We start from the raw sequence: 17,771 nt of genomic DNA, 5'->3' as shown, positions 1-17,771 counted from the left end.
GTCAGCAGCTTGGTGCAGTCGTGCTGCTGCTCCCAGAAGTGCCCAGTGGCTCCTCACTGCTGCCATCCCACAGCCTGCAGTGCCAAGAGGGAACAAGCAGTGCCTCCTGTGTCACCCCAGCCAAATACAGTGGCCGTATGTAGCAGGTGACAGCCCGGAGGGGCTGCCTGGTGCTCCCAGGCTGTTTGCTGCCTGCAGTAAATACCCAGCAGATAGTCCCTAGTGGCTCTTGTCTCTCCCCTGTGGGTAGAGTGCCTGTGCTAGCATTCCAGGTAGGGTGAGATAAGAAGAAAGGAGCTAGGAATGATACTTGGAATGCTCCTTTCTAGAGGTGCTACTTCCATGTTGAGAATTGACCAGAAGTAGCCTGACGTGGCTCTCCATTCATAGTGAACCTAGATGTGTATGTCCACACACTTCTGCAGTGACATCACTGATGTCAGTGTCTGGGGTACATCAGTGACATCCACATTAGCCCCCGTCTGAATATTTTTGATGTTATGGTATACTTTGTGAGAACAGGCAAGGTAGCACAGAAACCCTGCAGAGTCTAGAGAAGTTCATCTAGATTCTGTTCAGTGTTGATAGTCCATCATTGTTGACAGCTCTGATGTTTTCATCTACACATTAGTAAATGAGCTATTGAGTGCATGACATGAAATTTTGGATGCACAGTGCTTTTGATGACGAATGAGTTTCATAAGACATGCATTTATCATCTGATTTTTCTCATACCTTTTACATTATTTTCTGTACCAAAAAATTCAATTAAGGCAAAGCCTGGACACCTGATTATCAAGAGCATGTGTCTGGCAACAATTTGCAGCTGTATTTGCACATTTTTATCCTCAGTTTGCATTTGGAAGGCTTTTATATCAACTGTCTAGACTGGAAATGGCATTTTTCCTCAAGTGAAGGCTTAGGCACTGCTGAGTTCACAAACACATCCATTTGATGACAAAGAAATTTCACTTCAGCATCTTTGAAATACAGCCAGTGTGTCCCTCTGAAAGGGCAAAGACTCATGATGCTTGGAAAGAACAAAATCCATAAAGTACTCCCTGGGCAACAGTAGGCTACAATGTATGTGCAGTCAGCTGCCTGCTGTCTAGAAGATTTGAAGGCAATGGGAAGAGAGGCGCTGTCAGGAGTGAAGGGTCAGGTATCGCTGCTCCCTGGTAGCTGCTCCGTGGGGATCCAGCCGGGCCCAGCAGGGCTGGGTTGTTCAGGCTGGGCTTGGTGCTGTGGCGAGGCAGCTGCAGGTCTTTCCTCAGGGAGTTGCAGAGTGCCTCTGTCGTCGGGGCTGGGGGAAATCAGGGCGCTGAGACAAGAGAGGCAGCTGAGGGGTTCCCTCCTGGGCTAGCAAGTCCTGCTGGTGGGCGCTGTCTGGCAGGCAGTGGGAGCTCTGCGGCCTCAGGAAGCTGCCGCTGCCTGTGGTAGCTGTGGCACTTGGCAGCTGGCGCTGTGTGGGCAGCTGTCAGCTTTAGCCTGGAGCTGGGCCCAGCTGGGGGGGCTGGGAGAAAGCAAGCAGCCCAAGGAGCCAGGCAGCAGGGAAGTGTCTGTCCCAGTGCCACTTTGTCCCACACGGAAGCCTGGCTGGGAGATGGGGCTGCAGGCCGCTCCATGGCGGGGTGCCTTGCCCGGGGCTGCAGCGCTCATGGCTGACCCTCTCCTCACAGTGACCTCGCAGACGGCCTCTGGTGCCAAGCGTCGAGAGGAGCCGCTGCGTGGGAACTGGCAGAAGGACACAGCCTCTTGTGACCCACAGCAGGCCTTGCTCAAGGCACTGTCCTTGCTGGGCAGCGATGACTGGTAAGAAAGGCCCCGTTCACTCTGTCTCCCTCTTAGCGTTAAGGTAGCTCAGAAGTGGATCTTGCTAGTGCCTCTGAGCCCCGACAGCCCAGAGGGCCAAGGGGCACCAGTGAAACCACTGCAGAGCCGTGAGAGGATAAAGATTTGACAGCAGCCTTTTCTTGGCCTTGGTCTGCAGCAGTGCTCCAGCTGCAGCAGGTCCCTGCTGTTTGCTCGCTTTGCCTGCTGCTCCATGGAGCTGCAGAGGAAATCTTGAGGGAAGAGAGAAAGCTGTGGGACAAGATGATTTGCTGGCTGAAGGCAGAAGCCGGATGGCTGCACTTTTGAGTGTAGAGATTTGGGTGCCTTGGAGCACTGGCCCAGTGGGACTGAGTAAGATTTCTCTCTGGCCCCACTGCTGACAGCAATGGCAGGTGACAGGGTCTCCCTGGGACCTCCTGCTGTGAATGCCAGAAGCAGCTCCAGGGAGTTCCTCTTCCTGAGAAATGGCCTGACTTGTGCTTTCAAGTCCCTCAGCCTGTCATTACTCCTGAAGGTCTCATGGCAGAAGAGAAGGAAAAAGAAATATAATCCTCTAGGAATCTTTTGGAATTCAACTTTTTCTTTCTCACTGCATCATATGGGCCTGAAATAATTGGTTAAAACTCACATTGTGTCCCAAAATTTGACACAGACAGAAGGAGGCCCAGAGGTGGTAACCTGATGGATGCTGGGTGGTATTGGTTGTCTTTTTGATGTCTGGGTTAGCACCCACTCACTGGTGGATGCTTCATTCACACGGGGATAAGGACTCCACTCACACTGGGATAAACATGAAGAATCTGCCACAATGCATCTCCTTGTGCAGTCACCTTTGCTTTGCTCTTTCTCCTCTGCTTTCTCTTCCCCATTTCTCCTTGGTGCCCTGTGAGGTGCAGAGATCCTCTGGAGGTGTGGGGGAGTCTGGGTGACATCAGGGGTTCCTGTGGGATCGATCACCAGCCCTGTGCTGCAGCCCTGATGCCTCACAAACCTGCCTGTAGCTGAGGGCCTGCACAAAGCAGGTGCTGGGAGATGGAGTTGTTTGCACCTTTTAAATAACATATTGCTCTTGTGGGGGTTGTTTTAGGTAGTGGGCTTTGCCAGAGTTTTAGCTGTTCTTGCCCAGGTGTGGAATCTTCTGGGACATCCTGCTGCTTTTTTGGGCAAGGAGGAAAAGAAGTGGAGTGGGTGAGAGACAGGCCTGGATTGCAGAGTGGAAAGTCAGCTCCAGAGTGCCAGTGCAGTCTCCTACTGCTGAACTGCCTGCTGGGGCTGGTAAAGAAGGAAAAAGTCCCAGTAACAGCCCCATGGGACTGTGTCTCAGGGACAGGTACAGGGAGGTGACAGGAAACAGCTGCGTGGTCCGGTCTCACAGCTTCTAAGAAGAAGTGAAACATGGACCTCATGGGCCTGAGGTTTCAGAAAGGCTGTCTTGTAAAATGGCCACAAATGAAGACTCTGAAACCCCTCTCTTTGCCTCTTGGATTTGTGTGTGCTTTTGACAGCCACAGCATCCTGTGGCCACGAGTTCCACAATTTCCTGAAGTGCTCCTTGAAAAGCACCTCCCACTGAGGTCCCACTGAGCTGCCAGCCTGGTCATTTCAGAGGGTGCTGCCTAGTTCTTGGGTGGAGAGAAAAAACAATCTTTTTGGGACTTGCCTTTCAGGGAGCTGAAGGAGAAGGCGCTCTCCAGCATCGGACAGCTGGCTGGGTCCCATTCAGAAGTCTTGCTTTGTAGACTTCGTGAAATTTGCCTGGCAGTTACCAGCGAGGTGAGAACATTCTTCTGAATTGTTCCCCGTACCTCATACATGGTGTGTAGAGCAGATATGTGCATGTTCATGTCCATGTGTGCTCAGGGATTGCCTTCATTTCTGTTTCTAGACCTTGTATTTCTAATGTCTCTCAGCTAGGATCAGTGTGTGCATGTAGCTGTATTTCCTGGTAGGTTGGCTGTCTGACACTCATCTTTGAGTGAGGTGTCATTGTAACGCAAGGTGCAAATGCACAAACTGAGACATTAATTACGTTATTTTCCAGTGTCCTAATCTCTGCCTGAGATGTAATTCAACACTGCCAATTAGTCTGTAGATTTGAGCCTGTGCTTTCCATTTCTTGGCTAAGTCCTTCAACTAATAGTGTTGCTTTTTTGAACAGGAGCACATGATTCTTTTCTCTTTATGACTTGTGCCTTATTTTTTGCTAGCAGCCCTTGTTTAATTTGTTTATTTCCGAATAAATGGGCCTAAAATCAAAGGGGTGGACATGATAGAAGAGTTAATTGAAATGATTTGTTTTTAGGCCTGCTGTCAGCAGGTCTGAGGCCAGAAACTGGTGCCAGACTAAGTGCCTTTGTGTGCCTATGCTCTCCTGCTCTTATTGTGCTTTCATCTTCCCCTGGACACAGTGGGAAGTGTTGTCAGTTCCTGGGACTGTTGTCTAAGGCCACTGGTTTTCTTTTCAAGGTGATTCTTATGTTTCTCTCATCACTTCCCCAGGTGACCAACCTCCGCTCAAAGGTGTCCTACGCTGCAATCGTCACTCTTGGAGAGCTCTTTGCAGCCTTGAAGAAGGACATGGACTCCGAGGTGGATGAGATTGCTCAGGTCCTGCTCCCAGTGGTTTGGAATTCCCCAGAGTTTCTGGAGAAAGCAGCCAATCAGACCCTGGGGATCATGGTGGAGAACGTGACTCCTGCACGAGCACTGGCTGCTCTCATGGACAGGGGAGCCAAGTAGGTTCTTCTTCTTCTAGTGATCTTCTTCACCTTCTAGTGTGTGCATGGGGGAAGGGATGAGAGACAGAATGGGAATGGTGGGAGGGAAGGCTCCTGCATCCTGCATCTTCTGTGAAGTCAGGGACTTCATTCCCCCATCAACCTCACTTCTTTCCTCTTGTCACCTGTTTCTGCCCTCCTGCAGCCTATAAGTTCACAGAATCACAGAGCTGTAGAATATGGGGAGTTGGAAGGGGCCCATCAGGAGCATCGAGGTCAGCTCCTGGCCTTGCACAGAACACCCCAAGGATCACACCAAGTGCCTGAGATTGTTGTTAAAATGCTTCTTCAACTCTGTCAGGCTTGGTGCTGTGACCACTGCCCTGGGGAGCCTGTTCCAGTGCTCAACCACCCTCTGGGTGAAAACCCTTTTCCTCATATCCAACCTAAACCTCCTCTGACTCAGCTTCCTGCTGCTTCCTGGAATTCTCCCAGCCTGTCAGAGCTTCCCAGAACTGGTGAATGCTGGGAAAAGGATAGTGCCTGCAAAGGCTAAGGATAGAGCCTTGTGCTTTTGTGGGAAGAGTGACAATTGAAGTTGTAGCTGTGAGCGCTCTTTGATATTTCACAGCGCTAAGCACAGAGGCCCTGGGACAAACCATGCCTCCTCATTATGCCATTAGCTTGAGAAAGAAGGAGGAGACTTGCTGGGGCATGGAGCACATGGGAGAGAATGTGCTGGGTGGGGCACAGATAGCACAGCAGGTGCAGCTCCTGCCAAAAGGATTCTTGTAGGACTGTCCTGGCCTTAGAGCTTTACTTTCTGTTCAAACTGATGTTTCATGTTAGCTTTGAGATGATGAATCACTTTACAGGCACCTTCACAGGCCGAATGCCATTGGACAGCTGAAGCAAATGCTGCCTTAAGTGTTGGTGCTGGGCCTGATAGTTCCCAAGAGACAGTCTCTAGAACAGGACAACCTGGCTAAACTGCCTGCCACCCCTCCCTCAGCTTTGGAATAGGGTAAAACATTCAGATGTATCCCTTGCCAAGCCTCACAGAAGGAACAGGCAGCATTGCTGGATATTCTGCAACCTCACGCCCCAAATCATGGGGCATTTTCCCTGCATTTGTTTTTCGCAGGAGGTCTCTAGAATTGGGGGTAAATGGGAGGAAAGAGCCTCAGTCCTGCTTCTGCTGCTTGGTGTAGTGGGTGCCTCTGATGGGTCAGCATGAGTTGTCATTAATTTCTAAATTATTCATATGTAATCTATTTTTCAATCTTTCTCGGAGTAAATTTTGGGAAAGAAATTGAGTATCAGATAATGCAGGGAGACTGAATTCCTCCCTCTTCCTTGCAGGCACTCCTTCTGTGCAATGCTAACTTTGTGTTTATCTGAGGACAGAACCTCCTACAGGTGTCTAAAGTTGCAGGGAGAACCCAGGCCTCCTTTGCTCAGCAAGGACAGGGAGCATTCTCTGGCCAAGGCCTGTGCAGCTGTGCCTCCTTCTCCCTGTGTCCCAGTGTTTGCTCTCTTCTTCCCAGGAGCCGCTACGTCCAGGTGCGGAAGTGTGCGGCCGAACTCCTCCTGTCCTTGATGGGGAAAATTGGAGTCACGAAGATCGCAGGCACACCCAGGGCTGAGACCCTGGCGCAGGTGGCAGGGAAGCTTGCTCAGGACTGTCACAAGGACACAAGGTAATGATCTTCATTTCACCTCCTAAACCACAAAAACTCTTTGGTGTCTGGCTTTAAAAGGGAAACCCACAAAATTGTAGAAACTACAGGAAATAATATGTTACCTCTCCATGTGGATAAGGGGCATAGAATCACGGAATACGCTGAGTTGGAAGGGACTCATCAGGGTCATCAGGTCCAGCTCCTGGCCATGTTCAGGACACCCCAAGAGACACTTCATGTGCCCAAGAGCATTGTCCAAACCCTTCTTCAGCTCTGTCAGCCTTGGTATTGTGACCAGTGCTCTGGGTTCCCCAGGGAAATGATTGTACTGGGTAACCTGAGGTTGTCCAGCAAGAAGGAGCATTGCCAGCTTCCTGTGACTTGAAGGATTCTTGACTGAGATCAAAAGAGCTCAGATTAGCCAGACTAACAGTTTTGTTTGGCCTTAGGTGCACCACACAAAGCCAAAGCATTGCCTACTTTTCATCACTGAAGAATCCCAAATATATATTTCTCATTAACTTAAGATTTTCCTAGAAATACTTCAGGGGTCTTTAGCCAATGTATTCAGTCTTTCTAAACCTATTCTGAAGAAATCTATAATGCTGTTATCTGTGGCTGAATGGCATCCAAATTTGTTCTTGAAGAGCACTGCAGGTTCTGAGTGGCAAAATCAACCCAAACCACCAAAATCCCCTTACTTTGATAATTGAATTCTTTTGCATTGATGATTAAATTCCCATTAATAGCTGCCAAGAACACAGGAGCAACGAGCTGCCCCTGTCCATACATATGGTATAGAATAATCAATAGGAAGCTAGAGGTGTTTTGTCCTGGCTTCCCTGCCTGTTAAATGAAGGCAAATTATTGTGCAGTGGCAGCAAGACACTGTTAATAGGCTATGACAACCAAGTAGATGTGTTTTGCTTGTTCCCTGGGATCCATTGATCCCACAGAAGCACACACACAGTTTCAGAATCAAATGGTATTTTCTGTTGCCCCACGTTCTCCTCTTGCCTCTTGTGTTCAGCTGACAGCACTGTGCAGTGACAAGTGGAGGTAAATGTCTCTCTTTGCTGAGTAGGTAATGCCTTCTTATGCAAGGATTGCACCTGATGAGTTTAAGGTATCAGCCTCTTCTGTTAACACTCTTCCTATGTTTGTTCACTTTCCTTTCTTTCCCTTCCTTTGTTCCTTAGGCATTGTGGACAGGAGATGGTGAAGATGATGCTAAGTCATCCAAAATTTAAAAGGCTTTTGGAGCAATCTGTTTCTACCCGTGACCTGGAAGATATTCTGACAAGAATTAAGAAGAAAGTAAGTGCTTGGCAGGAGAAATGTCTCCTTTGTGCAAGGATTGCCAATGCTTATATGAGATCAATTATACCTAATCAGTCTTTATCTCATTCTCCTGAATCACTTTGCTCCTGGGAATGAGCTGTTAATCCTCAGCTTGTTCATCTGCAGACTACAAAGGGACTGATATTCATAGGGAAAAAGTGGGGTTTTGAATATTTTGAATATCACAAAGGGGAAAGGGGAAGAGGAGAAAAAGGGTTTTCATTTAAGTGTAACCCCTCACCATGCTCTCCCTACTGTGCCCCCAGTAAAGGAATTAAGTAAGACTAGTGCTTCTGAAGATAACAGAGTCTATGCAAACGACACTGGACGTAGTAGTGCCTTGAAAATTTCCAAATATTCAAGAAAATTTCCAAATATACAAAAGATGTACGTGTCAATCTGCATTACTGCAATTCCTGTCTGTCTGCTGGGAATACTGTCCTGCTCTCAAGCTCTCTGGAGCTGGAATTCAGCAGCGTCCAGTGGAAAACCATTTGTTTGTTTGTGGGGTTTTTTTATTCTTCTTATCTACATTATAGAAGGGAGCGTGACATTGTGGAGGAACAGGGAGAGCGAGTGTTGAATCAACTTCCAACACAATGGGCCAGCTCCCAGAGAGTCCAAATTTTTCTGCTGCTTCCTTAAAGAACACTCATTGCCTACCAGTGTGCATTATTCCCATTTCTGCTCAAGACTAATGAAATTGGGATTTTAGAGTGCTGCTCAGTATGGCAGCACCCATAACCTGCCTTGGGCTATTGAGAACAAAGAGTTGGCATTACTGAATCTCTGGTCTGTTGCCTTCTGTAAGCTAGGAAATGTCTCCCTAAGTCTTGGTAGCCGTGATCCTGAGGTTCCAACTTGTGTTTTAAACAGGGAGTTTCCTATTGCATTTTCTAAAGAGTCATGGGGTTTCTTTATGTCTTTGTAGGAGATGGAAAGCCAGAAGGGTGAAGGCCCATCAGTCAAGATGCCGGTGAAGAAGAGCAGCGATTCCTCGAAGAAGCCCCAGGCCACATTGCCTTCTAGTAAACGGTACTGAGCACTTTTGTTAGATGGGACAAAGCATGTGACAAGCTTTACATGTCCTTCCTCAGGAAAATCTTTCTGGGGCAGATGACCCGTACCAGAGATGGTTTCCATTCCCTACAAATGCTCCATGATAAAAATTGGCTACTTCTGCATTACACTGAACACAGCTTCTCTGGAGAGGTTTCCACAGAAATTGGGCAACAAAAAGACACCCATTGTTTGTGGCTCAGACGATGCAGTGCACTGGCAAGGGCAGTGTTGTGGAGGCATGGAGATGGCTGTGTCTCTGCTGCTGGACTTGGGACAAGTAAATTCAATCAGGATTGGTTTTTTTCATCAGAGAGGAGTCTTTTTCAGATTGGTGTCTTGATGAGAAGTCCCAGTCAGGAAACAAGATGCCATTCCCCAAACAAGCAGCTCCCATGCAAGTTGTTGGGCCTGGCTGATTCATGGTTTTCTTACTCTCAAACTGTACCAAGTTTGAGTAGTAAGTATCAAGGCAATTCCTAAGCGACATTGGTCAACAGGTGTCTCAATGTGGATGTTTTGTTATGATATTCCTGTCCTTCACACTGTTTGCTTGATGGACTGCATGTTTGGTTTATTTCCCCCTGTGCTGCAGTCCAAATTTAAGACAGCAATTTGGTCCTTGCTGTCCTTTCTGCCAGGGGCAGAGCTACTTGTACCTGTTCTCCTGTGATAACAGAGGAAAGTTCTTTAGCTCTGTCATGCTCAGTGGTGGCAGAAGAGTGAGCACATGCCTCAGTAGCATAGCTAGGAACTTGGAATGCTCATGGAAGAGACAGGTTGATGCAGGAGAATTGTTCCCTGTGGGTTTGTTAAGCTGTGGATCTAGTCTCTGGGGAAGCAAACATAAAGTTAGCATAGTGCTGGGATGTCTGCCTTCTGTTTTTATCTCTGTTACTGATTTCCTGGATCCTTCAGATATGCCCCTGTTCATCTGTTCAGAGGCATCTGAGCTACTGTTACAGATTGTCATGCCTGCTGTAGAGACACTTCTCCAGAGTGATGAGTTTCCTTACTACAAGACACACATGTCCCCTATGAGGAGGCATTTAAACTTGCAAGTTTAAATTCTCTTTCCCCACAAAGCAATGAGACCTTTGTGCCTGGGAAGCCATCTGAAGGTAGATCAGATACATCTCATCCTTGGTTTTCCTGAGTGAGCACTGGTGAGAATGTTACTCGCAGATTGTCTCCTGTAATGATTGTCATGAGGTCCACGTTATTTTTCAGAGCCTCATGATTTTCTAGCTGGAAATCACATCATTAGGGATGTTCCTCGAGATGTTTTGCTCTCCATTAACTGAAGGTATTATCACCACCAAGTTCTAATTTGGTTTTATTTTCCAGGGTGAAGTCTACCTCTGAGGGACGCCTCCTCCACCGTGCAAAAGCCCAGGTCACGTTACCTCCATCTGTGGAAGAAACAGAGCCGCTCCAGAAGCTTTACAGTCTCCTGGAAGCCAAGGGGTTTCAGACACGGCTGGAAGGACTGGCATTCCTTCTCGAGCTGTGCCAAACTCGCCCCCAGCTCATCTCCACTAACATTGTCCAAGTATGTAGGGTATCTTCATTGTTCCTTTCCTTTAGCTCCTTCCCCAAGCCTGGAGCAGTGAAGTTCATTCTGTGTGTCTTGGCACTACATCCTGGCAGTTTGGGCCAGGCTGGTCCCTCTTACACAGACAAATTTCATTCAGATCCAGGCTTCAGAACAAGTTCTTTCAGTCCAGCTGTATTTGTTGGGCAGGTGCCTATTGATGCTGTTCATCAGATGATGACAGAGTTTGCTGCTGCTGTAGCTGATGCTCTCTCCTGCTCCCAGCTGGGTTAAGTGAAGGGAATAGCAGCACTGAAAGCATGGCAATTATTCTCTAAATAAAACATGGGTTTTGATAGAGAAGAGAAGTATCAGGCTGGGTTGGATTAAACCCAGATTGTTTTATAGGACACTTCTGTAAACTTCATCTTGTCTTGCACAGGCACGCGTCTGGCTACTCATTTCCATTCCCTATTCCTCTTGGGAAAGATGGTGCTCAACCTTCTTGGCGGGTCCTGTTCTTCTCTCTGGAAAAGGAGGAAAATGAATAAGAACAGATCTGTGCCTTCTCCTCCCAGAAGCTGCTTTTTCCCTTTCTCCAGTAAATGGTGCCTGATAATGTGGCTGTCAAGGGACTGAACCTGCTCTAATAAGAGCTGTACAGCACAATAAATTTCAGAAGCCTACGTGTTAGTTAGACAAATGGTGTGGTTCCTGGAAGAGTTGATCAGAGCCCTGCACTTCTCCAGACACAGAGATAGAGACAGACTAAAGAAAACATAGATCTCCTCCAGCCATAGTTTTGGCAATATCAAAATTGCCCTCAGTACTTGAGGCAAGTGTACAGAAAAATGAGCTCTGTAAATATCTGGTTCCATACTTCTAAAGCAAAGGTCATCTTTTTGAATTAATAAATGGAATTAATTTAATTAATTTAAATATTTACAGGTGGAGGAAAACACCATAGGAATTATTCTGTCCCCACCCATACCTCTTCAAAATAGATGAAAATCTTTCAACCAGCATGAGGTTGTGCAACCACTGCAGTGAGTGGTCCCCAGGAAAACAGTGAAATTGTGCAAGCAAGTGCCGACCTGTCCAAAAGGATCAGATTCAATCTTTTACATTGCTGAGTGCACATGTCCACATCCCCTCTTCAAACAAGGACATTGTAATCCAGCTGTCATTTTGTTTGTTTTCTCCACAGATTTTTGATTATGTTGTCCTGAGAATATCTGACAGCCACAAGAAAGTGAAGCAGAAAGCGCTGGACGTGCTGGCAGAAATCATTGGCATCCTGGAAAATGCCTTGAGCCCGGTGATCATCCATTTGGTTGAAGGAATTACAAACAACTTGAACTCAAAGGATCCCGGGGTTCATTCTGCAGCTGTGAAAGCGCTGGAAGAATCCATTTCTCATTTAGGTAAGGCTGACCCCTGACATGGACTCTCCTCAGCTGTGTCTCTGCCTCTCCCACACAAGAGAATGCTGAGAGCCCTGACAGCTCTTGTTGTCTGTGGAACGCTGCAGCTGACATCCACCAGAAGCTGTGGAGCTGCAGTCCTTACACACCAGTGCCCCAACAGGCTTGAATGTGCATCAGCATTTCCCAAAGGTCCCAGGAGCCCTTGGCTCTGTGCTGCTTGTCTGAAGAGGAAGTCCTGGAAGTCTACAGCTTTGCTAGAATTCAGAGCCAAGGGGATTTTGGAGTTTGCTTGGGCCCCATTTAACTTCCCAAGTGAATAGCTTTGCTGTTGGCATGAAGGGACACAGGCCCATCAGAGCTTCTGCAGAGCAGCCTCCTGGAAGAATCTACATTTATAGGCATTAGCTGACCATTTCCCACCTTCCTTCTTTGGCTTCTTTTTTCAAAGGAGAACTTTTGTTTCAGCAGCTTCATTTCCTTATAAGAAACAGGTAGAAATCCAGCTGTCAATGATGCCTTGTTCCACATGTTGTTTTGCATGGTGCAAGATGGCTGTAGCAAATAGCTACCTAGGCAAGGGCTGCTGCAAATTCCTTTGCTACACAGATTTATGTCAGCTCTGAAAATGCCGCACTGGGGAATATGTGTGAGAAATGAAGTGCTAGAAAGGCAGGTCTTCCAGGGGAGTTTCCACTTTCTCCACCTCAGCTGCTCTGTGAGCTCATGAACTGCCTGACTCAGTGCCTTTCTCTGTTCCAAGTATGGGGGGCACATTTTTACTCTGGGATGCAAACCCTTTTCACTGCTTATTTGTGATTGAACTCTTGAGGTCCCTGATGGGAAATGTTTAACATAGCTCCTGGTAGAGCAGACAACTTTGGATCTACAATTGTGCAAGAAGAGCTTTTCTCTTGGAATTAAAAACCCTCCCTAGGAGGCTGGAAGGATTCAAGAATCAGCAGAAATTGACTTTATTTTATAAAATGGGCTTGACCCTGCCCTTTCCCACCTCACTGTCCTTTCTCCTATGACCTCCGAAGAGTGAGCAGAAACGTGTGTTTCTCTTGTAGATAAAGTATCACTGATGAAAGAGTTTGGCCACAGATGGAGTCAACTGAGTGGCCAAGCTCTACTGGATGTCACTGAGCGTATCACAGGTATGGCCAACCCTTCTAAGCCAAGAGGTCTTCCAAGGAAGAATATACAGGGAATGCCTGTGAACAGACAGTAGAGTAGCTCCTCCAAATCAGGACCTGCTGAGCTTGTCCCTCCTGCCCAACACCCATGGCAGGTGTATTGGGCAGGTTTTCCTGGCTGCTGCCGTGGTGTGCAGCATCTGAGACGGGGGCAGTGCTCAGCCTCGTGGCTGAGCTCTCACTGGGACATCTCAGAAGCCACCTTCAGGAAAGGGAAGGGCTAAAAATACCCTAGCTGGCTCCTCTCTTGGAAGTTCAAGGGCATCTGTGACCCTTGAGGGAAAGTGGTGGCAAATGCTGTTTCAGGGGATCAGTTTGTTTTGTCCTCACAGAATCCTTGTTTTGCTCTTGGAAGGTTTTGAGGCTGAACCCTGCAGGGCCTGGGGCTCTCAGCTTAGGTCAAAACTCAACACACATATTAGAGGCACAGATTTAGTGCAAGGGTAGCCTTTGTGGGCAGAGGGGCAGAAGCAGAGTGCTCAGGCTCCCTGCCTGTGCTGTCAAAGTGGCATTGGGCTGAGCATTTCAGGGAGTGCAAACAGTGTCTTCCTATGTCAGCGCTGTCCAAAATGCTACAAATGCAGCTGCTAATTGATTCTTCAGAGGAGCTTGCTATGGCAGCAATAGACAAGGAATGGAAACATCATCATCTCAGTATATAGTGGAGAAGATGATTTATGGCCTTGCTTTAACTGGGGCTAAATCCACCACTAATTCTGCCAGCATCTTTAAATGCAAGGTTTAATACACTTTGTATCTTCATTGTGAATCTCAAAAGGGCATGTTCAGCGATTGGGAATGTCAAAGGCGTGTTAAAGAGCAGTTGAATAAAGTAGATCTCCAGGAAGAGGGAGTTTAGTTTTGCAGTTATTTTGATCTCTTTTTCAAATGAAGGAATTAAACATTAATTAGGGCTAGTTTAGAAAGAGCAGATATGCTGTCTGAGATTTAGTAGGAACACACAGCTCTTTCTCTTCTCAACATCCATACTGACCAATGTCTTTAACTGCATTTCAACTCAAGTGAACCCCCGTTTTTAAATGGATACCATAACCCTTTTCCCACTTAGAAGCATTGGTTTTGGGTACTTCCAGGAGCTGTTGAAATGTTGATAACTGCTGGTGAATTAACAGCATAGAGAAAATGAAGTCTCTTCCACCACAGAGTAATAAATGGCTCCTACACAACATTTTGCCTGTTTAGAAAATGAGAATGGTCTCCAGACCATTTCAGCTTTTGATCTCTCAGACATATCTTCCATGGAAGACACCTGTTGATAGTCAATTTTTGCCTGTGTTTGATATAGTTCAGTTCAGAAAACGAGCAGAGAGGATGCTTCAGGCACAATGTGAGGAAACACTCATGTTTTGGTTAAATTGTAGTCCCCTGGGTAACAGTTTTCTCTCTCTCTTCCTCTATTTCAGTGCACATTGTAAGGAAAAATGCCATTAACTTTGGGAGGGGAAATGCCATTAAAATGTGTAGATGCTCAGATGCCATGGGAATGGGGTCTGGGTCATTATCTAAGACACCCTGGGGTTTGGAACAGCTGTTTGTTGGAAGCCACAAAAGCATTCTGCCAATGACACCAGCCAGTCACTGATGTTTCTTCTCCAAGTGTCAAGCAGCACCCACCTCTGGTGGGCTGGAGTTTTGAAGTGTGGTCTAGTACTGCCCTTTGCTGTGTGCCACTGAGCAAAGGGAAGAGCCAGATTAGACTTTTGGCACTTGACATCAAAGGTCACAAAAATGGAATCATCCTTTTTTTAGGAATCCCACATTTGCATCTCTACTGTGCATGTCCAGATTTTCAGTGTGGGTTTAGACAACTTCTTCATGGAAATAAAAGGCAATTTGTCATATTCAGGCATTGTTCCTGCAGAAACAGACCATGAAATAGTTTAGTAAAAGTACAAAGTCTGCCAGAGCTACAAGGCCCTGCTTGGAGAAATTAATCCTGGGGGGTTGCTGGTTCTGTTTCTGGGAGGATCAGCTGCTTTGCCCATTTCTGGCTCAAGAGGTTCTGTGTGCTCTTTCTCTGATCTTAGCCAGAGGCAAAACTTAGAAATAGATCCCAGTTTGTATTAAGGTTGGTGGTTAAGAAGCTTGTGTCTCTCTCCTGGCAGTGCTTGTGGAATGGGTTTATCCCAGGAGCCCTGAAGTCGTCCAGCGCTACGCCCTGCCTGTGCTCTGGTCCTTCCTGGGGAACAAGGCGCTGCCCGTGCGAAGCGCCAACATCCGCACTGTGGTCACCAAGCTTGCCTCTGCCCTCTACAAGGTGATGGGCACCAAGCTGAGGAAGTGTGCTGCCAGCCAGCCTCCACATGTGCGGGATAACCTCTCCAGCATCTTGGGCTGGTGAGGGACTGATGCTCTCCAGGAAGCTGACGAAGAGCTGACTCAAACACCTCCGGACGTGACTTTTTAGCTGTGCCAACAATGACAAAATACTGAGGAAGGGTTTGCATCCACCCCCACTCTCTCCACTGCCCTTCCTAGTCAAGGCATGGGGGGCCTGAAACAACTCCAGATTGAGGACAAGACGAAGGCTGAGCAGGGCTCAGCCTCTCACAGAGGTGAGGGGGGATCTGGGCTGCTCTCTGGCAGGAAGAAGGGTCTTGTGCCAGCCTAGAGAGCCTGTGCTCATCCCCAGGGAACAGTTCTGCCCTGCATGTGCCCCCTGCAATGAGCTGTGCTGCTGCCAGTGCCCCGTGCAGCTGTAGGGCTGCTCAGCTGTGGGGCAGGGACAGGAGCAGGAGGCTGCATGTGCAGCTGAGCCATGGCTGCAAAGCCCAGGGCTCTGGGCTCCCTGCTGTCCCAGGCCAGCCCAGAGGCCAGGCTGTTCCTGTGGTAGCTCTGTGCAAGGGGGGCAGGGTTTTCCCCTGGCCTGCCTCAAGTGGCTGAAGGCAGGAGCATGTTTCCCTGTGCAGCTGTTTAGAAGCTTGAAGGAATCTGTCCCATGATATATGGAGCTCCAGGTGCTTTAGGTTTGCTCTGCATTCTCTCTTATACTTTGTGTTTCCATTTTGCAGACCTGACAGGCTTCTCTATCACCAAGAAGTTTCCTCTGCATGCTCTTACCAACAAAGTCCTCGCCTCCCATCCAGAAGAGCCCTCTTTCTTCGGAGCTCAGGAAGAAGCTTCTGCATCTCCTAAGATTGATTGAAGAATAGGTTTAATGGCTTAGGCTTTAGAGTTAGGGATGTAGGATATAGTATAGGGATAGTAGTGTAGTATAGGGATATAGTATAGTAGGGATGAAGTGTTCTTATATTATAATGTACATTTGAGGATACATTTTGATTGTAGTTTTTAAATAGTGATGACATATTTTAATTCTTTATATATATTTTTGTAGATACAGTGGGGTTTTTTAATGTTATGTAAGTTAAATTTTTAAAAAAACAAGCATAGAATGTGAGACTAGGACCTGCTAGGTTAGAGGAGATGTGCTGAGGTTATCAGAGTACAGCTCACTTGATGTCCCAGTGACTCACCACGTCCTTTCCTCGCTGGGCCTCTCACCTTTGAGACTGGCTCTGAGAGCAATGGGGGGTAGAAGAAGCACGCAGCTTGTGTTGAAAGAAAACTCACCCCCCCTGCATCCTGCTCCTGGATTGTGCTCTCTGCAGCACGGAGAGACAGCGGGACAGAGCTTCTCTTTGGCTTTCAGTTAGTTTTAGTTAGCTGAGGCAGAGGAGTTCCCTGGACCTTTTTTTTCTTCTTCTCCTGGATCTGTACAAATCTGCTTTGGACTGAAAAACACCCAGACAAACCCCAGGAGCTCAAGCCCTTGGCCCACCGGGGCCTGGGCCTCAGCACTATCCAGCACCAAAAGGACTGAGAAGAACCTGAGCAATCCGAACTACACCACATGGAAAAGGACTTTTCTTCCTAGATTCGCCATCCCATCGAACAACGAGACGTTTTATTGTTTAATATTATTCAATTTCTGTTAAATAAACAGCTTTATCCACTTCTCTCCAAGGAAATTATTTTTCCCAAACCAGTTGGGGGGAGGGGTCATTTGAATTTTTTTCCCTGGGGAAACCCCCATTTGGAGCTTTTCTCCCAAATTTGCCCTGAACTAGGACAGGGGACAATAGACCCAAAAGATCCTGTATAGTCAAAAGTTTTCTACCTACATGTATTCTGTGCTCACAAAAGGCCTGAGCAAAGAAACAAAGAGAAGTGTGCCCAAATCCCAAAGCTTTGCCCCTTTGCAAGCTCACACCAACCTGGCTCAGAGGTGTCTTCAATCACAATTTCATAGGTAAGAAGAGCATGTGGGAAAAGATGCACTGCTTTGGAAAAGTCATCTGTATGTACATTTATCCAGGACAGCAGTTCAGCAGTGTTGTTTGCTACTTGTTTGCAGAAGGATGAGTGGATGTGAGGCCAACAACCAGTGATGAGGGTTCCTCAAATCTGTCTGTACTCCTGGGTGCCATTCAGCCCAGAGCTATGGGATAATCCCAAAGTGCATCTCACACACGTTCTGCCTCCAAGAAAAGCTTGGCCTCACTTCCTAGAGTCAAAGAAATAGAAGAGTAATAAAATGGGCAATTAAACTAGTCACTTTAGAATGACTCTCCTGCTTTTCAGTGTCAACCGAGGTTGTACCTAATGCTCCCACAGCTTGTTACAAACAAGTGTTTGAGATTGTTTAAAAGTTTTCCAGCAAGGTTATTGGTAAAAACCAGATTGAATATGAAACAATAGCTCAACAAAATTCATTGGCAACATTCACACTCTTACTTACAAATCAGTTAATGTAAGGAAAACAAGGAAAAAAGCAACCAACAAAATGCAGTCAATGAAACCAGAAATGAACCAAGAACTATCTTTGTGTGTGTGTTTAGGTGTGTTTGACAAAGGAACATAAGGGACAAGGATAAAAAGGAATATGGCCTAAAAGCTTAACAGCACTCAAGCTTAACAGTAGTTAAACTGCAGCCTCCAGGAGTGGGGGTATCGGCCCA

The 17,771-nt window shown here is 47.1% G+C and overlaps 1 protein-coding gene across 4 annotated transcripts in view; it reads left to right on the top strand.

Moving 5' to 3' along the window:
* The window catches only part of LOC111932519 (uncharacterized), a 61,411-nt gene extending 44,642 nt beyond the window's left edge, over nucleotides 1-16,769 (top strand). For all 4 annotated transcript variants that reach the window (XM_086871453.1, XM_086871458.1, XM_086871474.1 and 1 more), the window contains 11 exons: nucleotides 1,680-1,812; nucleotides 3,501-3,606; nucleotides 4,333-4,568; nucleotides 6,098-6,250; nucleotides 7,432-7,549; nucleotides 8,505-8,608; nucleotides 9,980-10,184; nucleotides 11,374-11,590; nucleotides 12,664-12,750; nucleotides 14,916-15,365; nucleotides 15,822-16,769. In XM_086871453.1, coding sequence (XP_086727579.1) covers nucleotides 1,680-1,812; nucleotides 3,501-3,606; nucleotides 4,333-4,568; nucleotides 6,098-6,250; nucleotides 7,432-7,549; nucleotides 8,505-8,608; nucleotides 9,980-10,184; nucleotides 11,374-11,590; nucleotides 12,664-12,750; nucleotides 14,916-15,151 — 1,595 coding nt within the window. In that variant the 3' untranslated portion in view covers nucleotides 15,152-15,365; nucleotides 15,822-16,769. The remainder of the gene's footprint in view (nucleotides 1-1,679; nucleotides 1,813-3,500; nucleotides 3,607-4,332; nucleotides 4,569-6,097; nucleotides 6,251-7,431; nucleotides 7,550-8,504; nucleotides 8,609-9,979; nucleotides 10,185-11,373; nucleotides 11,591-12,663; nucleotides 12,751-14,915; nucleotides 15,366-15,821) is intronic.
* The last annotated feature ends 1,002 nt before the right edge of the window (nucleotides 16,770-17,771 follow it).

Source organism: Cyanistes caeruleus, chromosome 2 (genome assembly GCF_971803275.1).
Source record: "Cyanistes caeruleus chromosome 2, bCyaCae1.hap1.1, whole genome shotgun sequence".
NCBI lineage: Eukaryota > Metazoa > Chordata > Aves > Passeriformes > Paridae > Cyanistes > Cyanistes caeruleus.
The sequence above is the reverse complement of the archived record's forward strand: the minus strand, read 5'-3'. Positions and strand labels throughout refer to the sequence as shown.